The sequence below is a fragment of the Cottoperca gobio genome, chromosome 14 (assembly GCF_900634415.1).
Source record: "Cottoperca gobio chromosome 14, fCotGob3.1, whole genome shotgun sequence".
NCBI lineage: Eukaryota > Metazoa > Chordata > Actinopteri > Perciformes > Bovichtidae > Cottoperca > Cottoperca gobio.
In genome coordinates, this window is record NC_041368.1 from 5,926,319 (window position 1) to 5,941,003 (window position 14,685).

Genomic DNA, 14,685 nt, shown 5'->3' on the forward strand with positions numbered 1-14,685 from the left:
AGAATGATACAACCCCTCCGTCGAGGAAGTCCATGTCCACTGTGAAAATAATATGATTGTGTGAGATTGTATGAGACCATATTAGATATATTTTTTAAGAGGTTATCTTTGTATATTTGTACAATTATATGTTGTGCTTCAAATGGTGTGACATTTTATGTTTTATTTCCTAGCTAAATATTCATATGTTTGAAATAATAATTTCAGGTTCTTCAATACAGAGACAACTTCTTTATTAAACCACAGGGGGCGCTGTAGGGTAGGTTGTGACAAAAATTATATATATAAAATATAATTTACTTTATTTTATTAGATTATACCACTTATTCATATAGCTGTGATCATAGTTCAGATTTTCTTAAAACAGTAAGGCAATAATTTAGTTGTATTTCTTTCACTATTGTTTCCGGTGTAACGGTCATAGTTACGAAAGGTCAATGTGTCCTTCCACACGTGTTTTCTGTGATCTGGAAGGAGCAACAGTAACGGGGAACTAGCCGGTTGTTGTGTGCTGTCAAACTTATTTATCTGTCCTTGATATTTCTATACAGTCATGTTAAAGTCAGTTGTTCGTGCGGTTGGAACCGCTGTCCGCCTTTCTTCAGCCACCACGTCCACAGCCCGAGCTCTGCCACTCAGCTGCCCGACTCTGTGCTCTCCAAATTCGGCGTCAACTCGGCCCTTCACCCGGTCTCTCTGGATGCTGAATAACAACGGAGCCTCGTCAGGATTCAGGTCGAAACTCTTTAGTGCAAAAGTGACAAGTCCCTCGGTATCGTGTGGATGTGAAGGACTGCACACAGAAGGTAACATTTGATGTAAAGGTACTTATATAAGCTAGCTAGCTTGCTTAGCATGAGGCAATATTAAACTATGTTACATGACGAGAGAAAAACATGCTTAGCTGTGTAGAGAAGAGCTCCCGTCAATATGTCGCTCAATTAACAGTAACCTCATTTCTAAAGACGTTTTTGCCTGTGAGAAATGAAGTGAGTTGTGACATTATAACACTAAAGGACGCTTGTATCCTCTCACTGTTAGCGTTCACCTTGAAAGATGTGTTAAGCTGTCCTCAGCAGAATACAGGTAAAAAGATGACCGCTAAAGAAAAAGAGTAACTGTTCTTCAGAGAAGTCATACTTTGTGTGGTATGTGTTGAAATGTTAAATAGTGTTATAATATGTATTATTATGAATATATTAATAATTACATCGACCTTCTTTAATATTTTTCAGAATGTAAGTGAATCATCAGCACTGTGCATATTTTGCTAAGAGCTGCTCTTTATTAATTGGCCAAAAATGAATTAAGGTAATAAAACAAGCATAGTAGCATTGTGTGTGCTGTACTTATGCCGGCCTATGATAAAACACGTTCAAGGCATCAGGCCTTGCTATGAAATGTTTTCATAAGAGAGTAGGTGCTCTTGATATAAACATGTCAAGCTAACAGCACCTAATAGAAAATAGCCTTGTTGCTTCAGAAGGATTCTTGCAGTTAGAGTCCAGTTGCTTGGGGGAAAGCCAAGCTAATCAAACCTGTAGAAATTAGATTTTCCACGCCATAAATTCTTTCATGATTGTGTAACCTTTTTCCATTTTAAACAGGTGACAAAGCGTTTGGCGTTTTCCTGTCTGATGAAATTAAAGAGGAGCTGAAGATTCAAAAAAACAAAACTCTTCCTAAGATGTCTGGAGGATGGGAACTAGAGATGACTGGCACAGAGGCTAAACTCATAAGGAATGTTGCTTCAGAAAAGTAAGGCAGGCTCAGTCTGTGATTTGTACAATCCTTGTTGTTGACACGTGGGCACACTAATGAACTCTTTATCTGTTGTCTTTTTACAGAATCACTGTCACATTCAATGTCAATAACAGCATTCCTCCTAACTTTGATGAGGAGGCAGAACAGGGACAGCAGAAGTCAGCAGAAGAAGAGGTGAGTTACAACAAACCTGTTGGTCACCTGGTGCTTTAGAAGATGTATGTGACGTGTACGCAGTCATGACTGCATCACCCTGGATAATTTTGTTTAAAACACAAATGACTTGATGAAAACCTCAAACATAACAAAATGTTAATATTGTAATGTTTATCATTTCTTTACAGCCAGAAATTGTGTCAACGCCCAACTTTGTTGTTGAAGTAACTAAACAGGCTGCAAAACATTCCCTGGTGTTTGACTGCCATTTCCCTGAAGACGAGGTAAGCACAGACTGCATCCATTTACACAGAACAGTGATGCACCGGTTGAAACCGGCTGGTTGTCAGCTGATCAGATGACCAGTGATATCCGTCAGTCAGTTTCGTATATCCGTTTTTTTTTTTTGCCGGTCAAATTTACACACGTGCCGCACAATGGTTTTACGTTGTGCACAGACCGTTTCATGACAGCCACACCAGGGCTGGGCAACCCACTTAGTCATAATATCCACATTACTGATGAGTATTTATCAAAAATGTCGGTGTAGATATTTTAGGAAAGCACCAATGGTCAACGCTACGATATCGTTGCGAAAGTTCTTTAGTGAGAGTGTAGAAGACATTACATTTGCAACACCTGCAAGTCCAAAATGAGCCGTGGAGGAACAACTTTAAAAACAAGTTTGACAACAAGAAGGTCCCGTAAAATGTTAGTTATTTAATATCGATGTTTATTGTGAACATCAAATTGTATTTCAATTTACCATGAAAACAAGTTACAAAAATGTTTGTCAATTATAGTTCTTAGGAAGAAATCAAATTTGAATCGGCAGGTCAGACTTTTAAAACCGGGAATCGGCCAAGAAAATCGGTGCATCTCTAACACAGACACTAACATGTCAGACATATAATATTGACAGCATGTCTCTGACTTTTCATTCTGACAGTTTGAGTTAAATAGAAAAGCTGGATTTGCCTTTTTTTTTTTAGGTGAGTCATGGTGAAGGAGAAGAGGAGAGCGACATCTTTGCCATTCGTGAGGTCAGTTTCCAGCCTGAGGGAGACTCCGAGTGGAAGGAGAACAGCTATACACTCAACACAGACTCTCTGGACTGGGTAAGAGACAGGAAACAGAATAATAATAACTAAATGCACACAACAGTTAATGAAGCTGATGGTGGCTGTGTTTAACACGGGTCATTTGAACTAATGACAACTTTAATGCTGTTGTTTTTCAGGCCCTGTATGATCACCTGATGGACTTCCTGGCGGACCGGGGGATTGACAACACCTTTGCTGATGAGTTGATGGAGTTGAGCACTGCCGTCGAGCATCAAGAGTACATCAAGTTCTTGGAAAACCTCCAAGGTTTTGTCAAATGTAACTAATGTTAGATATAAGTAAAATTTCACTTTTCTTCAATACACATCCTGGCAAAGTTAAGGTACGATGATATAAGTCTAAAGCAAACTGATTGATTTGATATCTTCGGCTGCTGCTTTAGTGTGACAGTGAGCCATGTTGCCAGCAGACGTCACATTATTACTTGGCTGCAAATGTGATCTCTTTTGTTAAAATGTGACTTTATTTTTCTGTAACTTAAAGAATATAGTTTAAATTAAATATTTAAAGGTCAGACACAATGCAGGTCATGACTGAGCAGAAAGCTTCTGTTCCTGTCTTAACTGCACGGGGTTGATATGTTCCAGTCAGTATTTGTGGATGTCCAACTATCCTAAAGCCAATAAAGGGATAATTTGCCAAGATGTGAACACGAAACAAGAATTCCACAAAATGAAACGGTTTACTAAATCAGTCCTCACGTCAATGTACGTAACAGCGTCTGCTTTTACAGCTTGAGTCTTACTCCTCGCTGACTGTACGGGATTTCATGTTGACTAATATTGATTTGACTCTGTTAGACCATAATATGGGAAAGCTAAATTTAAATGGCATACTTTTAGCATGTCTTCTGCAAATGAAAGCTCAGTGTTAAATAAAACAGTTTGATATTAATGGATGATTTTATGGTTGTTTTTATGCAAAGCAGATGTTTGAAATGCAGAAGTGTCCAAACTGCATTTAAACACAGCAAAGTACTAAAACGTATAAATCTATGGATTCACCCTAATTTGAGACTAAATATTTTATCTTCTGATCTACATGATTAAGGATACAATGGGGATCTGGATGTTATAATACTTAAGTCACACCAGTTCCTTTAAACGTTCAATATTGCAACATGTTCTCTTAATCTTAATCGAGTAAAAGTAAAGAGGAATGAATAAATGTCACTCATATGTTTAGTATTAATTAATCCAGTTTAGTGTATATAATCGATCACTAAATTGTCTTCCAAACTTAAAGTATTTTCATATTAACATTGTTTTAGTATGAAATACCCCTTTGGGAGTGTTTGTTGAGCTGTAGTGTGGGGACTGTCACACATAGAAGATCTTTTGCAATAAAAAATAACTCTTGAACATACCCACTTGAACGAGCCAAGTCATGCCCCTGAAGCATCATATTAAGTTTAGATAAACTTTGAAATACATTTTTCTCACTGTCAATTGCATACAAAGCTCCCACGGGTCCTTAAAAGTTTGTGAATTTAAGGGCGGAAAGTCAAGGTCTTGAACGTTTTTGAAAAGAGACCTGTGTTATTGAAAGAGCTTGAATTTTTTTTTTTTTTGTACAAGAATTGAAATTGAAGTTCTTTTGATTTTTTTTTAACTTAATGTTACTAAATAGGCTATGTTCCAGTGTCTGCATCTGTGTTCCCCGCAGTGGCAGCATTGCTTCACGTGTTACCTGACTCGGAATAGTGCAACAGTAATTTACCTTGATCAGTGTCTCAAACTATGCTGCATTGTCTCCTTGAATTTAAGGGGAATTGGGCCTGGAAAATCCTTGAAAGAATCCTTGAAATTGAAGGTGTGGAAACCCATAGGAAGCACAATAGAGAAACAATTACATGCAAACCTGTTTTAATGTCTATATGGGCACGTGTCTATTGTTTCAGCATAATTTAAAAATCAGTTAACCGCTCCTTCCAGTACAGTACTTGAGCAAATGCACTCAGTAACTTTCCACATCTGGCTACTTGAAATTAAAAAATGTATCTTATCTTGTCTTATCCTACTAAGTAATTACTTTATGCTATAAGAAGTGGTGGAAGAAAAATAAGTAATCAGTACATAATATTATTTTATTATTATTGATGCCTTCAATTTTCTATTAATAATCTGAATAGTGAACAATAATAAAACTAGCAATTTATATTGTCAGATAAAAGTAGTACAAAGTACAATATTGGCTTCCAAAATGTGGAGTTGTGGCTTGAAATGGAATTACTCAAGTAAAGTACAAGTACCTCACAATTAAATCCAGTACTTGAGTAAATGTACTTACTTCCATTCCTCCGCTGACTATAAGAATATTTTGAATATTGTGTCCAACCTGAAGTATCACATTGACTCCAGACAATAACAATATTTCCTATAAGGATTAGTCTATTAATAATTAGTCTTCAGTGATTGGTGGTAAGAAGGACTTTACCACCATATGAAGTTGACATAATGATAGTAGGCTCTTGCTCAACAGTCCACTCACAGTGTCTCGCGCCGTGCTGCTGAGGGAGGTACACGGTGGTCTCTCAGCTGACAGATGAGGGGCCTCGGTGCTGCAAGCAAGCGGCTTCTTTCAGGAGGTATTGGACTATCTGAAGAAAACGGGGGAGGAGGGGGAGTCATTTGAGGAGAAAGTTCACAGTTTGGCGGACAGTCAACACTGAATGAAAGCGCACCATGGCGGGCAAAGGGAGAGTTTGTTCCGCCGGACAGAGCCAGCAGATTCTGGACTCCTCGGAGTCGGACACGGAGGGTGAACCCGCTCGGGCGGCAGGTACCGGGCCGCCCGCCTGCTCCTTCCCCGGCTCCCAGGTCATCCACAGCGGACATTTCATGGTGTCGTCCCCCCACAGTGACTCCGCGCCGCGCAGGACGAAAGGCGGCGGGTCGATGAGATATGACTTTGACACTGTGAACAGGACGTGGTGTCAGACGTACCGGTACGGCCCGCTGAGCTCCGGGAGCCTCAGCATCGACCCCACTCTGACCCGCCTGTTCGACTGCATGTCCCTGGCCTACAGGTGGGTGCCATTTATCTAGTCAGCGACCACCTCAGATTTGTTGAACTGCTTTTTAAATTGCATGACCCCCCCTATAATTAGTCTAGATAGAAGCAGTCCTTCATTTCTTAACCCCCTTCATTTCAGATAACCTCCTTTTCATTTGCAGGAACAGATCGGTCAATACATTGGTGCCTTGTTTGTAGCTCTCATGAGAGAGTAGAAGTTATTTCCATGTTATTATATTACAGCTGGAAGCATTACAAAGTACAAATGAATTAGAAATAATGAACATGCAGGCTTTAATTGACATTCCTTCCCCCCTGCAGTGATCTCCCTCTGTAGTTCATCATTTACACATGTTATATTAGGATCCACAAACTGCCCAATGTGTACACCAAGAACTCCAAATACAAAATCTCTGTGTTTCAGCAGGTTTCCCTTTTAAAACTGATAGTGTTGGGTTTGAATGTGTGTCTGTGGATGTGTTGGAAGAGTCTCTTGTGCAACCGCTTGGAAAATCTTCATCGAAAACTGGACTTTGATTCTAGTTGGCAGCGCTGGAAAGATTACAGTGTAACTGAGGGAAAGCAGATCCTAACATCATGCTTATTTTAGAATATGTTTATTGTTATAATGTATTACACACAGACATGCGAGAGTTGTAACATTCAAACATCCCTGGTGTGTTTGTCCTGTTTTTTCTGTTTTTAAGGAAAGAGTGACGGGTGTGTACCTTGATAAGAAAGCGCCTGTTCTTGCAGGAACGTCTTTAATCAAATTAAACAAGCCGTCTTTAACAACTTGTTCATAAGAGTTGCCATCAATGCATCGGCCTAAAGAAGACACTTTTCCCACTGCGTGCCAATGTGGTGTTTTTATAGTTTGATGATAGTTGCACAATAAACCCTGAAAGGCGTTTACAGTAATGACATGAAGAAATACAAAAATACTCTGTACGGTGTTTTAAATGGATCTAAGTGCTATTTGTAAGGTACATGTGCAGGAGACAGTGTTTGCTGTTCTGCTGCACATTATTTATCATTAACCAGACTTGTGTTGGTTGGTTCTTCTCTTAATATGTCTCTGCTGTTTTGGAGCGTGTGACAGGCGGCTTCGTCGCTCCATTAAGAGCATGTTGAAAATGATTCCCCAGACTTCCTAGCAACTCCCCGAGCACCTCACATTAGGAGGCCTCTTCTCAGCACTCAGTGGGCTAAGGGGACGCTGAAAACAGCCTGGCAGTGTACTGGTGAATTAGCTGATTGGGCACTATTAGTCAAACTCAAGACAGATTTCTAACAGGGGAGAGGCTACTGAATATCCACTGTGTCCACTTCTTCTAAAAAGTATCTAGTCGTCTGCCCCTCTCATTGTTTTTAAGGGGAGACACTACAGGTGAATATGGGAAAAAATATGCAAATGAGGCCTTATCTTATCAAATATGTGCTTATTTGTATACATTTCTGGAGCAGAAATGTGAACATTGGATAAAGTCAGGTTCAAAATTCTTGCTTCATTTTGTTGAAACTTTAGAGTCAACAGAGGGATATATTTTAGATATCTCTATCACTCCATACAACAGCCATAGGTATAAACTGTAACTGTATAAACTGTTGAATAAATTAGGCTATGAATGATATATGAACAAACCTTCAGAATATAGATAGGAATGAAACATGAAAGTTTGCTGCATGTAAGTGATACTGAACTACAGATTTCTGGCTCAGACTATTAAAAAAGATTTATTTTTGTTGAGAAAACTGCCTTTAAAGATATTGTACAATTCGATACTATTTGCAGGACACTACGGTAATAAGAAATGAACTAATAAATATCACAATGAAACTTCCCCAGTTGGTAACTGACATTAAGACAATTATTTAAGAAATCTACAGACTCAAATAGACAAAGTTAGTAAAAATAAACAGCTAAATGTATATTTTGGATGTTTCTTTCCACTAGAAGTCATGAAAGAAGACGTGTTAAATTGACATGTGCCTGAAAAAAACAATGTTTTTGCCTGGAGTGTTTGGCTAGAAGGGGGAAAGCAGCACATTGAACATTGCCCTAAAACAAATCGTATATTTTTAGATTAATTATGTGTTTTATTTTACAGCGGTAAGATCGTCTCTCCCAAGTGGAAGTCTTTTAAGGGTCTGCGGCTGCTGTGGAGAGATAAGATCCGTCTGAACAATGCCATCTGGAGAGCCTGGTTCATTCAGTGTGAGTCTCCACTCTTCACCTCGACATCATCTTTAACACCTCTACTACACCTCACTGATAATGTAGAAGGACATTGCTGTCAAATGCAATACAAATTGTTGTACAAGAAATCATTGGTGAAGAAATCGATAGAGACTAAACATAAATGAGGAGTTGAACATGAAGTGTTGATGTTGTTTCTCTGTACATGCTGTGTTTAGATGTGGAAAAGAGGAAGAACCCAGTGTGTGGCTTCATCACGCCGCTGGAGGGCTCGGAGGCTGATGCTCATCGGAAGCCGGAGGCGAGTGATTTTTGTCAAAAGGGACAATTTTTAACATTTTCAGCAATACTGATTAAAACTAAATGCAGAAGAAAAGAGGAAAACGGTTTGAAAGTATGTTCGTATGTAAAATGAAGTGCATAACAGAAACATTTTTTTCAATGTGTTCATGTCTCCTAGGATCCACATTTTAGGATCCTGTCACATATTCACATATAGTTAGTTTTAGTAATACATTTTCAAAACTGCAATCATTGGGTAATTCCACATCATATGTAAAATATCTGCATTTGTTTTATTTGACATCTCTGGCACGCAGGTGAGATATTACTGTTGAATGTGTGCAGTTTAACAGGTGTACAGTACAGTTCTGTGTAAGGTGTTGAATTGAATCTGTGCTGCTCTTAAAGTTTGGATTGATGTATTTTTAATGGCACCAGGCTGATGAAGCAGTAGCTTGCTTCTCTTTCAACTACACATTATTACAAATTCAGTTAATAAAACATTAAAGTGCATGCTTCTGAGTTTAGATTCTTGTGTTGTACACTGATGAGGCATGTACGTCTTAAGTTTGGTATTTCTGCTTCATGTCAACAGGCAATTGTGTTAGAGGGCAGCTACTGGAAGCGAAGGATTGAGGTGGTGATTAAGGAATATCACAAGTGGAGAATCTACTATAAGAAGAGGGTGAGCACAGAATTTCATCTATTGCATATTTGTAGCCATACATCTGTAGACAACCACGGGTTAGACTGACATGACATGTTGTACAGGCAGAGACTCCTACTGTCTTTGGAGACTTCCTGACTTTGCCACTAGAGCCGAGAGCAGGTTTATACGGAGCCGCTTTGACGTCACTATGGCAGAAACAAAAAACTTGATATGTAAATCAGTTCAAACGGATTTGTAAAAAACGTGCCCTCGAATTCACAGATAATGATTTGGTTTCGTCCGTCTGGACTTCAGGCTCCTGCCCTGTGCACTGACCACACAGACTGTTTGCCCTGAGTGACGTCTGCTGAGGGGAGCATGTAGTAATGCCTTTCAGTCACATTGTTTCCTTTCTACAGGTGCATAGTTGCTCCGCAGTGTGCTGAGATGTCCCGCTACAGGGCCTCTATAATATTTGTTTAACTACCCATTGTATATTTATGGCATTCACTAAATGTTATATGACCTTACTGTACTTGTGTGGCATTTTATCCGCTGTTGTACCACTATAATATGTCTATAGGGAACTTATAATGAGTCTGTGGTACTGAAAAGTACATTTATAGTGACCTTACTGTTTTGGGCATTTTTATCTATGGTATCAATTTAATACACTTCTGTAATATTCCTACAGGGAGTTATATCCCATCATGCAGTGTTTTGTTTTCTGTATTTTCTGGCACACAGTAGCCATGCTGTAATATCTATTTATTCTGTTTCTTTTTCTTTCTCTTGCAGCTTCAGAAAAAGAAGGATGATATTCTATCAATGTTACAAGAGGTATGACAAAGTTTTGCTTTAATATTATTCTAACTCTTTCGATAGGAGGATGAAAGGATGAGAGGATGAAAAAACAGAAACGGAAACGTGCAAAACAACTTGCGTCATGACTCGGCATTTGAAGGCAATTGACACATATTGATTGCCAGCAGTGATAATACCTCTATCACCCATTCAGGCTTTATCTTTATTCAAGTGAAATAGCGGCAGAATTGAATATCATTTAATCAAACCTGACCTACTTACAGCAGCGCTTTGTAGAAGTGCAGCAGAAGAGTGGCAGTGAGTGTGACAGTGACGTCGATGTGTCACAAACAAAAGTGGTGAAGAAAACAGGAAAGATAGACGGGAGGGAGGGACCCACGGGAAGCACCTCACTCATAATAGTATTCACATGAGAATGGGACATGTGCCTTTGCAAGTCACAGCAGGATCCTAAAAATGACTTTCCCAAACAACAAAACGGCATATGTCAATACGTTTTGAGGGGAAACTTATTGTCGTCCGGATTACGTTTGTTTTTGTGGTATCACAAACACGTAAAAGTGTGGGGAGCAGCTCAGGGTGAACAAACACAGGACTTGTCTTTCATCCAGGAAGCCGCTGTTCCTGTCCCGTCCCGTGTGAAACCAAAAGTCAACCTTGACTTACATACACAAATGAACTAACGTACTTAACTTTAGTCACACACTTACTAACTTAAGTTACATGACAAACTTATTTATTTGATCTTTTACTAAACCTGACCAAGTAGTGTTGTTATCTTAACATAATCAAATCAGTTTGGTGTCAATTCACACCACACGTTTAAAACTGCAAACATAATGTGGGAGGAAACACGTTTCCCACAAAACCTAAATACAATCCAGTTTTGTTGTATAGAAACCTCATGTTTTAGAGACAGGGTTGTTTAGTGTGCGACTGTCTCATCACACTAGCGCCTCTTTCTTCTTCTTCTTCATCATCATCATCCTTCCTTTACTGTCATTGGTGGCCCAGGTATTACCTCAGGTCAAAGATAATATGTGGCAGTGTGTCTGTAGCCGTAACTGTTGATGTATTTTGCAGCACTTCAAAGGGCACATATCAGCACTAAGTTTACAGGTCAAAGATCACTAAACCACGTTTATATGCTCTGTGTCGCCAAAGCGTTATCTCGCCTTTCTCTTCACAGATTACATCGAGTGGCTGGGAAAAACACCTCAGTAAAACCCAGAGGTTGTGGTTGTTGTGATTATAGTGTTTATTTCATAAACTTTACAACAGGTTTCAGGCCTCAGCTCCTCTCTCTTCCCAGAATCTTTGATATGAGACAGATGTAGATAATTACTGACGACATACATGAAGCATGTGACTTCAATGTCAACCGAAGCTTCTGCTCTGCTGAAGAGACGCACATTATTCTCATCGCTCCACACAGATCTGATATAACCTTCCTGACATTATTGCATAAAACAAACGCAAATGTTAAATTTATATCAGGTTTTCTACATTATTCTTCACCGCTTGAGGTTCGACTGCTGCTCTTTTAGTTACACCATCTTGGTGCGCCCTCCTAATAATGCCTCGGAGGTTATGTGTTCGGTTTGGTTAGGTGTTGATTTGTTTTGGTCTGTTTGTCAGCGTGATTACAGAAAAACTACTGGCCTTATTTTTATGAAAGGTTTAGCATGGGCCAATGAAGAACCCATTTCAGGGTGAACACACAAATTATTTTTCACTTTTATTAACATTGCCAGATAGGACATGGCCTTGGCGGTGGTCTGCGCTCTCCACATGCCCTTTCTAGTTAGCAAATGTTAGCAAGCTAACTCACTAAAATGGTGAACCTGGTAAATATTACCTGCTAAACATCACCATGTTAGCTTTGTCACTGTGAGCATATTGTCATGCGGATATGAGCATTTAGAGAATAGTCTCATAGTGTCTCAGACTCTTGATGTGTGTGTGTGTCTTTATCATACATCGTGAATGTGAAAGAAAATAGCTTGACTTGAGACAAAAGGTGTTTGGCGTTGACAACCTCATCTCTGTTTATGTCATTTAGTTTAATCTAATCTCCATTGTCCAATCCCTGCACGTGTTATGTATAATCTTCTCGTCTCACTTTAATTTAATGTACCACCATGTTGTAGGAAACTCCTCAAAAATGTAAATACTTCCCATCGGAAATGATCCATGTATATTTTCTTCTTCTACCGAGTCGAGGCTGCAGCCGTTTGTGTTGGTTAAGGCCTCAGGCCTTCCTGTTTCCTCACACGTGAGTGTGGCTGCCAGAATTAGGTCAGGGACAAAAGACTGCTGCGCTTATTCAAATGGTGAGACATAATGATAACCTGAAAGAGCCTAGTATTTTTGAACAATATGTTTTTTCATCATGCACTGCACACACACACACACACACACACACACACACACACGCATATGCACACAACAATCCTACCTCATTGCTACTTGCACACACTTCACAATTCTAACTCAAAGAAAACAAATCGAGCAGTTAATGAATAAATTATAAAAGGGGTGTTGTGTGCTTGGACGTAATCAAAGCAGTTTCCGGCTCAATCTGGGCTTCCCTATAAATGTGGCAAGGCAAGAAGAGGGTGAAGCAAAGCAGCTTAAACAGGGAAAAGGATCGGTGTGGAGCTTCTTTTTCTTTAAGTGTTTTACTGGGTTTTAACTAGAACATGGACACTTTGGCAGGACAGGTTACATGTCCAGGAACTTAGGGTAGTACGTAGGATGTATTTCTCAGCGCAACAAACATTTTCTTTTGGGAGTCATTAACCTTCCACACTTTCACTACACTAATTACTGGACATATACAGGTGGGGGGGGGGGGGACCAGACTCCAACAGTCCTATTAGTAGGGAGCCCTCTAATGGAGAGATCAGGGATTGTCACTGGAAGTTGATCCTATGTTTGGAACTCTGGCTGATGTGTTCCAGGGTCAGATCTGCCAGTCCAAGCTGGAGAAATGGTCCACTCAGATGTACCAGGAGCCTGAAGCTGCGCCGGTGGAGGTCCACATGTTTGACCTGGACTGCCTTCTGTCCGACATCTCTGACACCCTGTTCACCATGACACAGAAGCCGTGTCCCTGGGCCAGCGAGCGACATGACAGTGAGTAGTCAGCACTCTGAGTGACTTTCGGATGTGACTTTGCGCTGGTCTCAAATCAATGTCAAATGATTTTAAGTGTTTAAAAATAAGGATGGACAACTAGTGGCCTTTGAGCTGCATGACAAAACTAAAACATGTCTTCATTTGCATTGTGAATTTCATTCGGATGCATCATTTGGCTGAAAATAAATTCAAAAATAAATACTTTAATTAAATTTGTTATCAAATAAATCATGATTCCTAGCGTTAACACATTATGAACAGGATCCCAGACAACAGACTTAAAGGGATAGTTCCGATGTTTGGAAGTGGGGTTGTATGAGGCACTTATCCACAGTCAGAGTATATGTCAGCACACCCCTCGTACCGAAGCTAAACAGTCTTAACAATGCCTCTAAGGCTAGCGCAAGTGATATATAATGTAATATTGTGAGATGTATTTCATGTTGTAAAGGCCCTTAAAATCTATTGTCTCAATTTGACTAGTCTATGAGTGATGGAGTCCTACATGAACAACTTCTTATTTTTTCAAGAGATATTTTTGTACCAGGTGTCGTCTGTGCTCTTCTCACTGGTTTGTCATGGACTCCTTGGACATATGTGATGTAACATACTTCTATGCGCCAATCAGGATTTAATTATTATTATTTATTTAGTTGTTGCTTATGACTACATTTTAAAGAAAATTTTTACTCTTTGTGAAATTGCTTTCTTGATGAACATTAACTAACTAACTCTTCTCATCTAACGTTTCCTAATATGTTGAACTATTACTTTAATGTTATAGAAAAATATTTTTTTAAGGGAATATTTTGTGCCACCACACAGTGATGGCATGGGTCAGCAAGTCATCCAAAGGAGCACACTCAATAAGACAGACACAATAACAGATGCACTCACTCACATTCTCTCTCATGTCTGATATTATGTCCTCTTCCTCCACAGTTTACACAAGCAATGCTGATATAATCCAGCCGGGCCTCATCCCACTGCAGCCCAACCTGGAGGATTTCATGGATATACCAGGTACACTCTACCTGTCTGTCTGCCTGTCTGTCTGTCTGTCTGCCTGTCTGTCTGTCTGTCTGTCTGTCTGTTTGTCTGTCTGCCTGTATGTCTGCCTGTCTGTTTACATGTCTGCCTGTCTGTCTGTCTGCCTGTATGTTTACATGTCTGCCTGTATGTCTGCCTGTCTGTTTACATGTCTGCCTGTCTGTCTGCCTGTCTGTCTGTATGTCTGTCTGTCTGTATGTCTGCCTGCATGTCTGTCTGTTTACATGTCTGCCTGTCTGCCTGTCTGCCTGCCTGTCTGTTTACATGTCTGCCTGTCTGTCTGCCTGTCTGCCTGTCTGTCTGCCTGTCTGTTTACATGTCTGCCTGTCTGTCTGCCTGTCTGTTTACATTTCTGTCTGTCTGCCTGCCTGTATGTCTGCCTGCCTGTATGTCTGCCTGTCTGTTTACATGTCTGCCTGTCTGTCTGCCTGTCTGTCTGTCTGCCTGTCTGTCTGCCTGTCTGTTTACATGTCTGTCTG

General features: G+C 39.8%; 2 protein-coding genes across 3 annotated transcripts in view; both read left to right on the forward strand.

Annotated features, from left to right (window-relative positions):
• Nucleotides 1-418: 418 nt before the first annotated feature.
• c1qbp (complement component 1, q subcomponent binding protein) lies at nucleotides 419-3,942 on the forward strand. The gene is made up of 6 exons (XM_029449057.1): nucleotides 419-806; nucleotides 1,608-1,758; nucleotides 1,848-1,938; nucleotides 2,109-2,204; nucleotides 2,913-3,038; nucleotides 3,161-3,942. The coding sequence occupies exons 1-6, from the start codon at nucleotides 554-556 to the stop codon at nucleotides 3,308-3,310; spliced, it is 867 nt and encodes a 288-aa protein (XP_029304917.1). The 5' UTR covers nucleotides 419-553; the 3' UTR covers nucleotides 3,311-3,942.
• A 1,601-nt stretch (nucleotides 3,943-5,543) lies between these two features.
• Nucleotides 5,544-14,685, forward strand: part of mlxipl (MLX interacting protein like) — a 23,596-nt gene continuing 14,454 nt past the window's right edge. For both annotated transcript variants that reach the window (XM_029447323.1, XM_029447322.1), the window contains exons 1-7: nucleotides 5,544-6,072; nucleotides 8,171-8,277; nucleotides 8,478-8,560; nucleotides 9,137-9,226; nucleotides 9,989-10,030; nucleotides 12,979-13,153; nucleotides 14,099-14,179. In XM_029447323.1, the coding sequence (XP_029303183.1) occupies nucleotides 5,729-6,072; nucleotides 8,171-8,277; nucleotides 8,478-8,560; nucleotides 9,137-9,226; nucleotides 9,989-10,030; nucleotides 12,979-13,153; nucleotides 14,099-14,179 (922 nt within the window). In that variant the 5' untranslated portion in view covers nucleotides 5,544-5,728. The remainder of the gene's footprint in view (nucleotides 6,073-8,170; nucleotides 8,278-8,477; nucleotides 8,561-9,136; nucleotides 9,227-9,988; nucleotides 10,031-12,978; nucleotides 13,154-14,098; nucleotides 14,180-14,685) is intronic.

Excerpts from the sequence above, each read along its gene's own strand:
- c1qbp (XM_029449057.1), top strand. The coding sequence starts at position 554 with ATGTTAAAGTCAGTTGTTCGTGCGGTTGGAACCGCTGTCCGCCTTTCT. Across the intron at positions 1,939-2,108 it reads AGAAGTCAGCAGAAGAAGAG|CCAGAAATTGTGTCAACGCC; the intron begins GTGAGTTACAAC and ends ATTTCTTTACAG. Across the intron at positions 3,039-3,160 it reads ACACAGACTCTCTGGACTGG|GCCCTGTATGATCACCTGAT; the intron begins GTAAGAGACAGG and ends GTTGTTTTTCAG.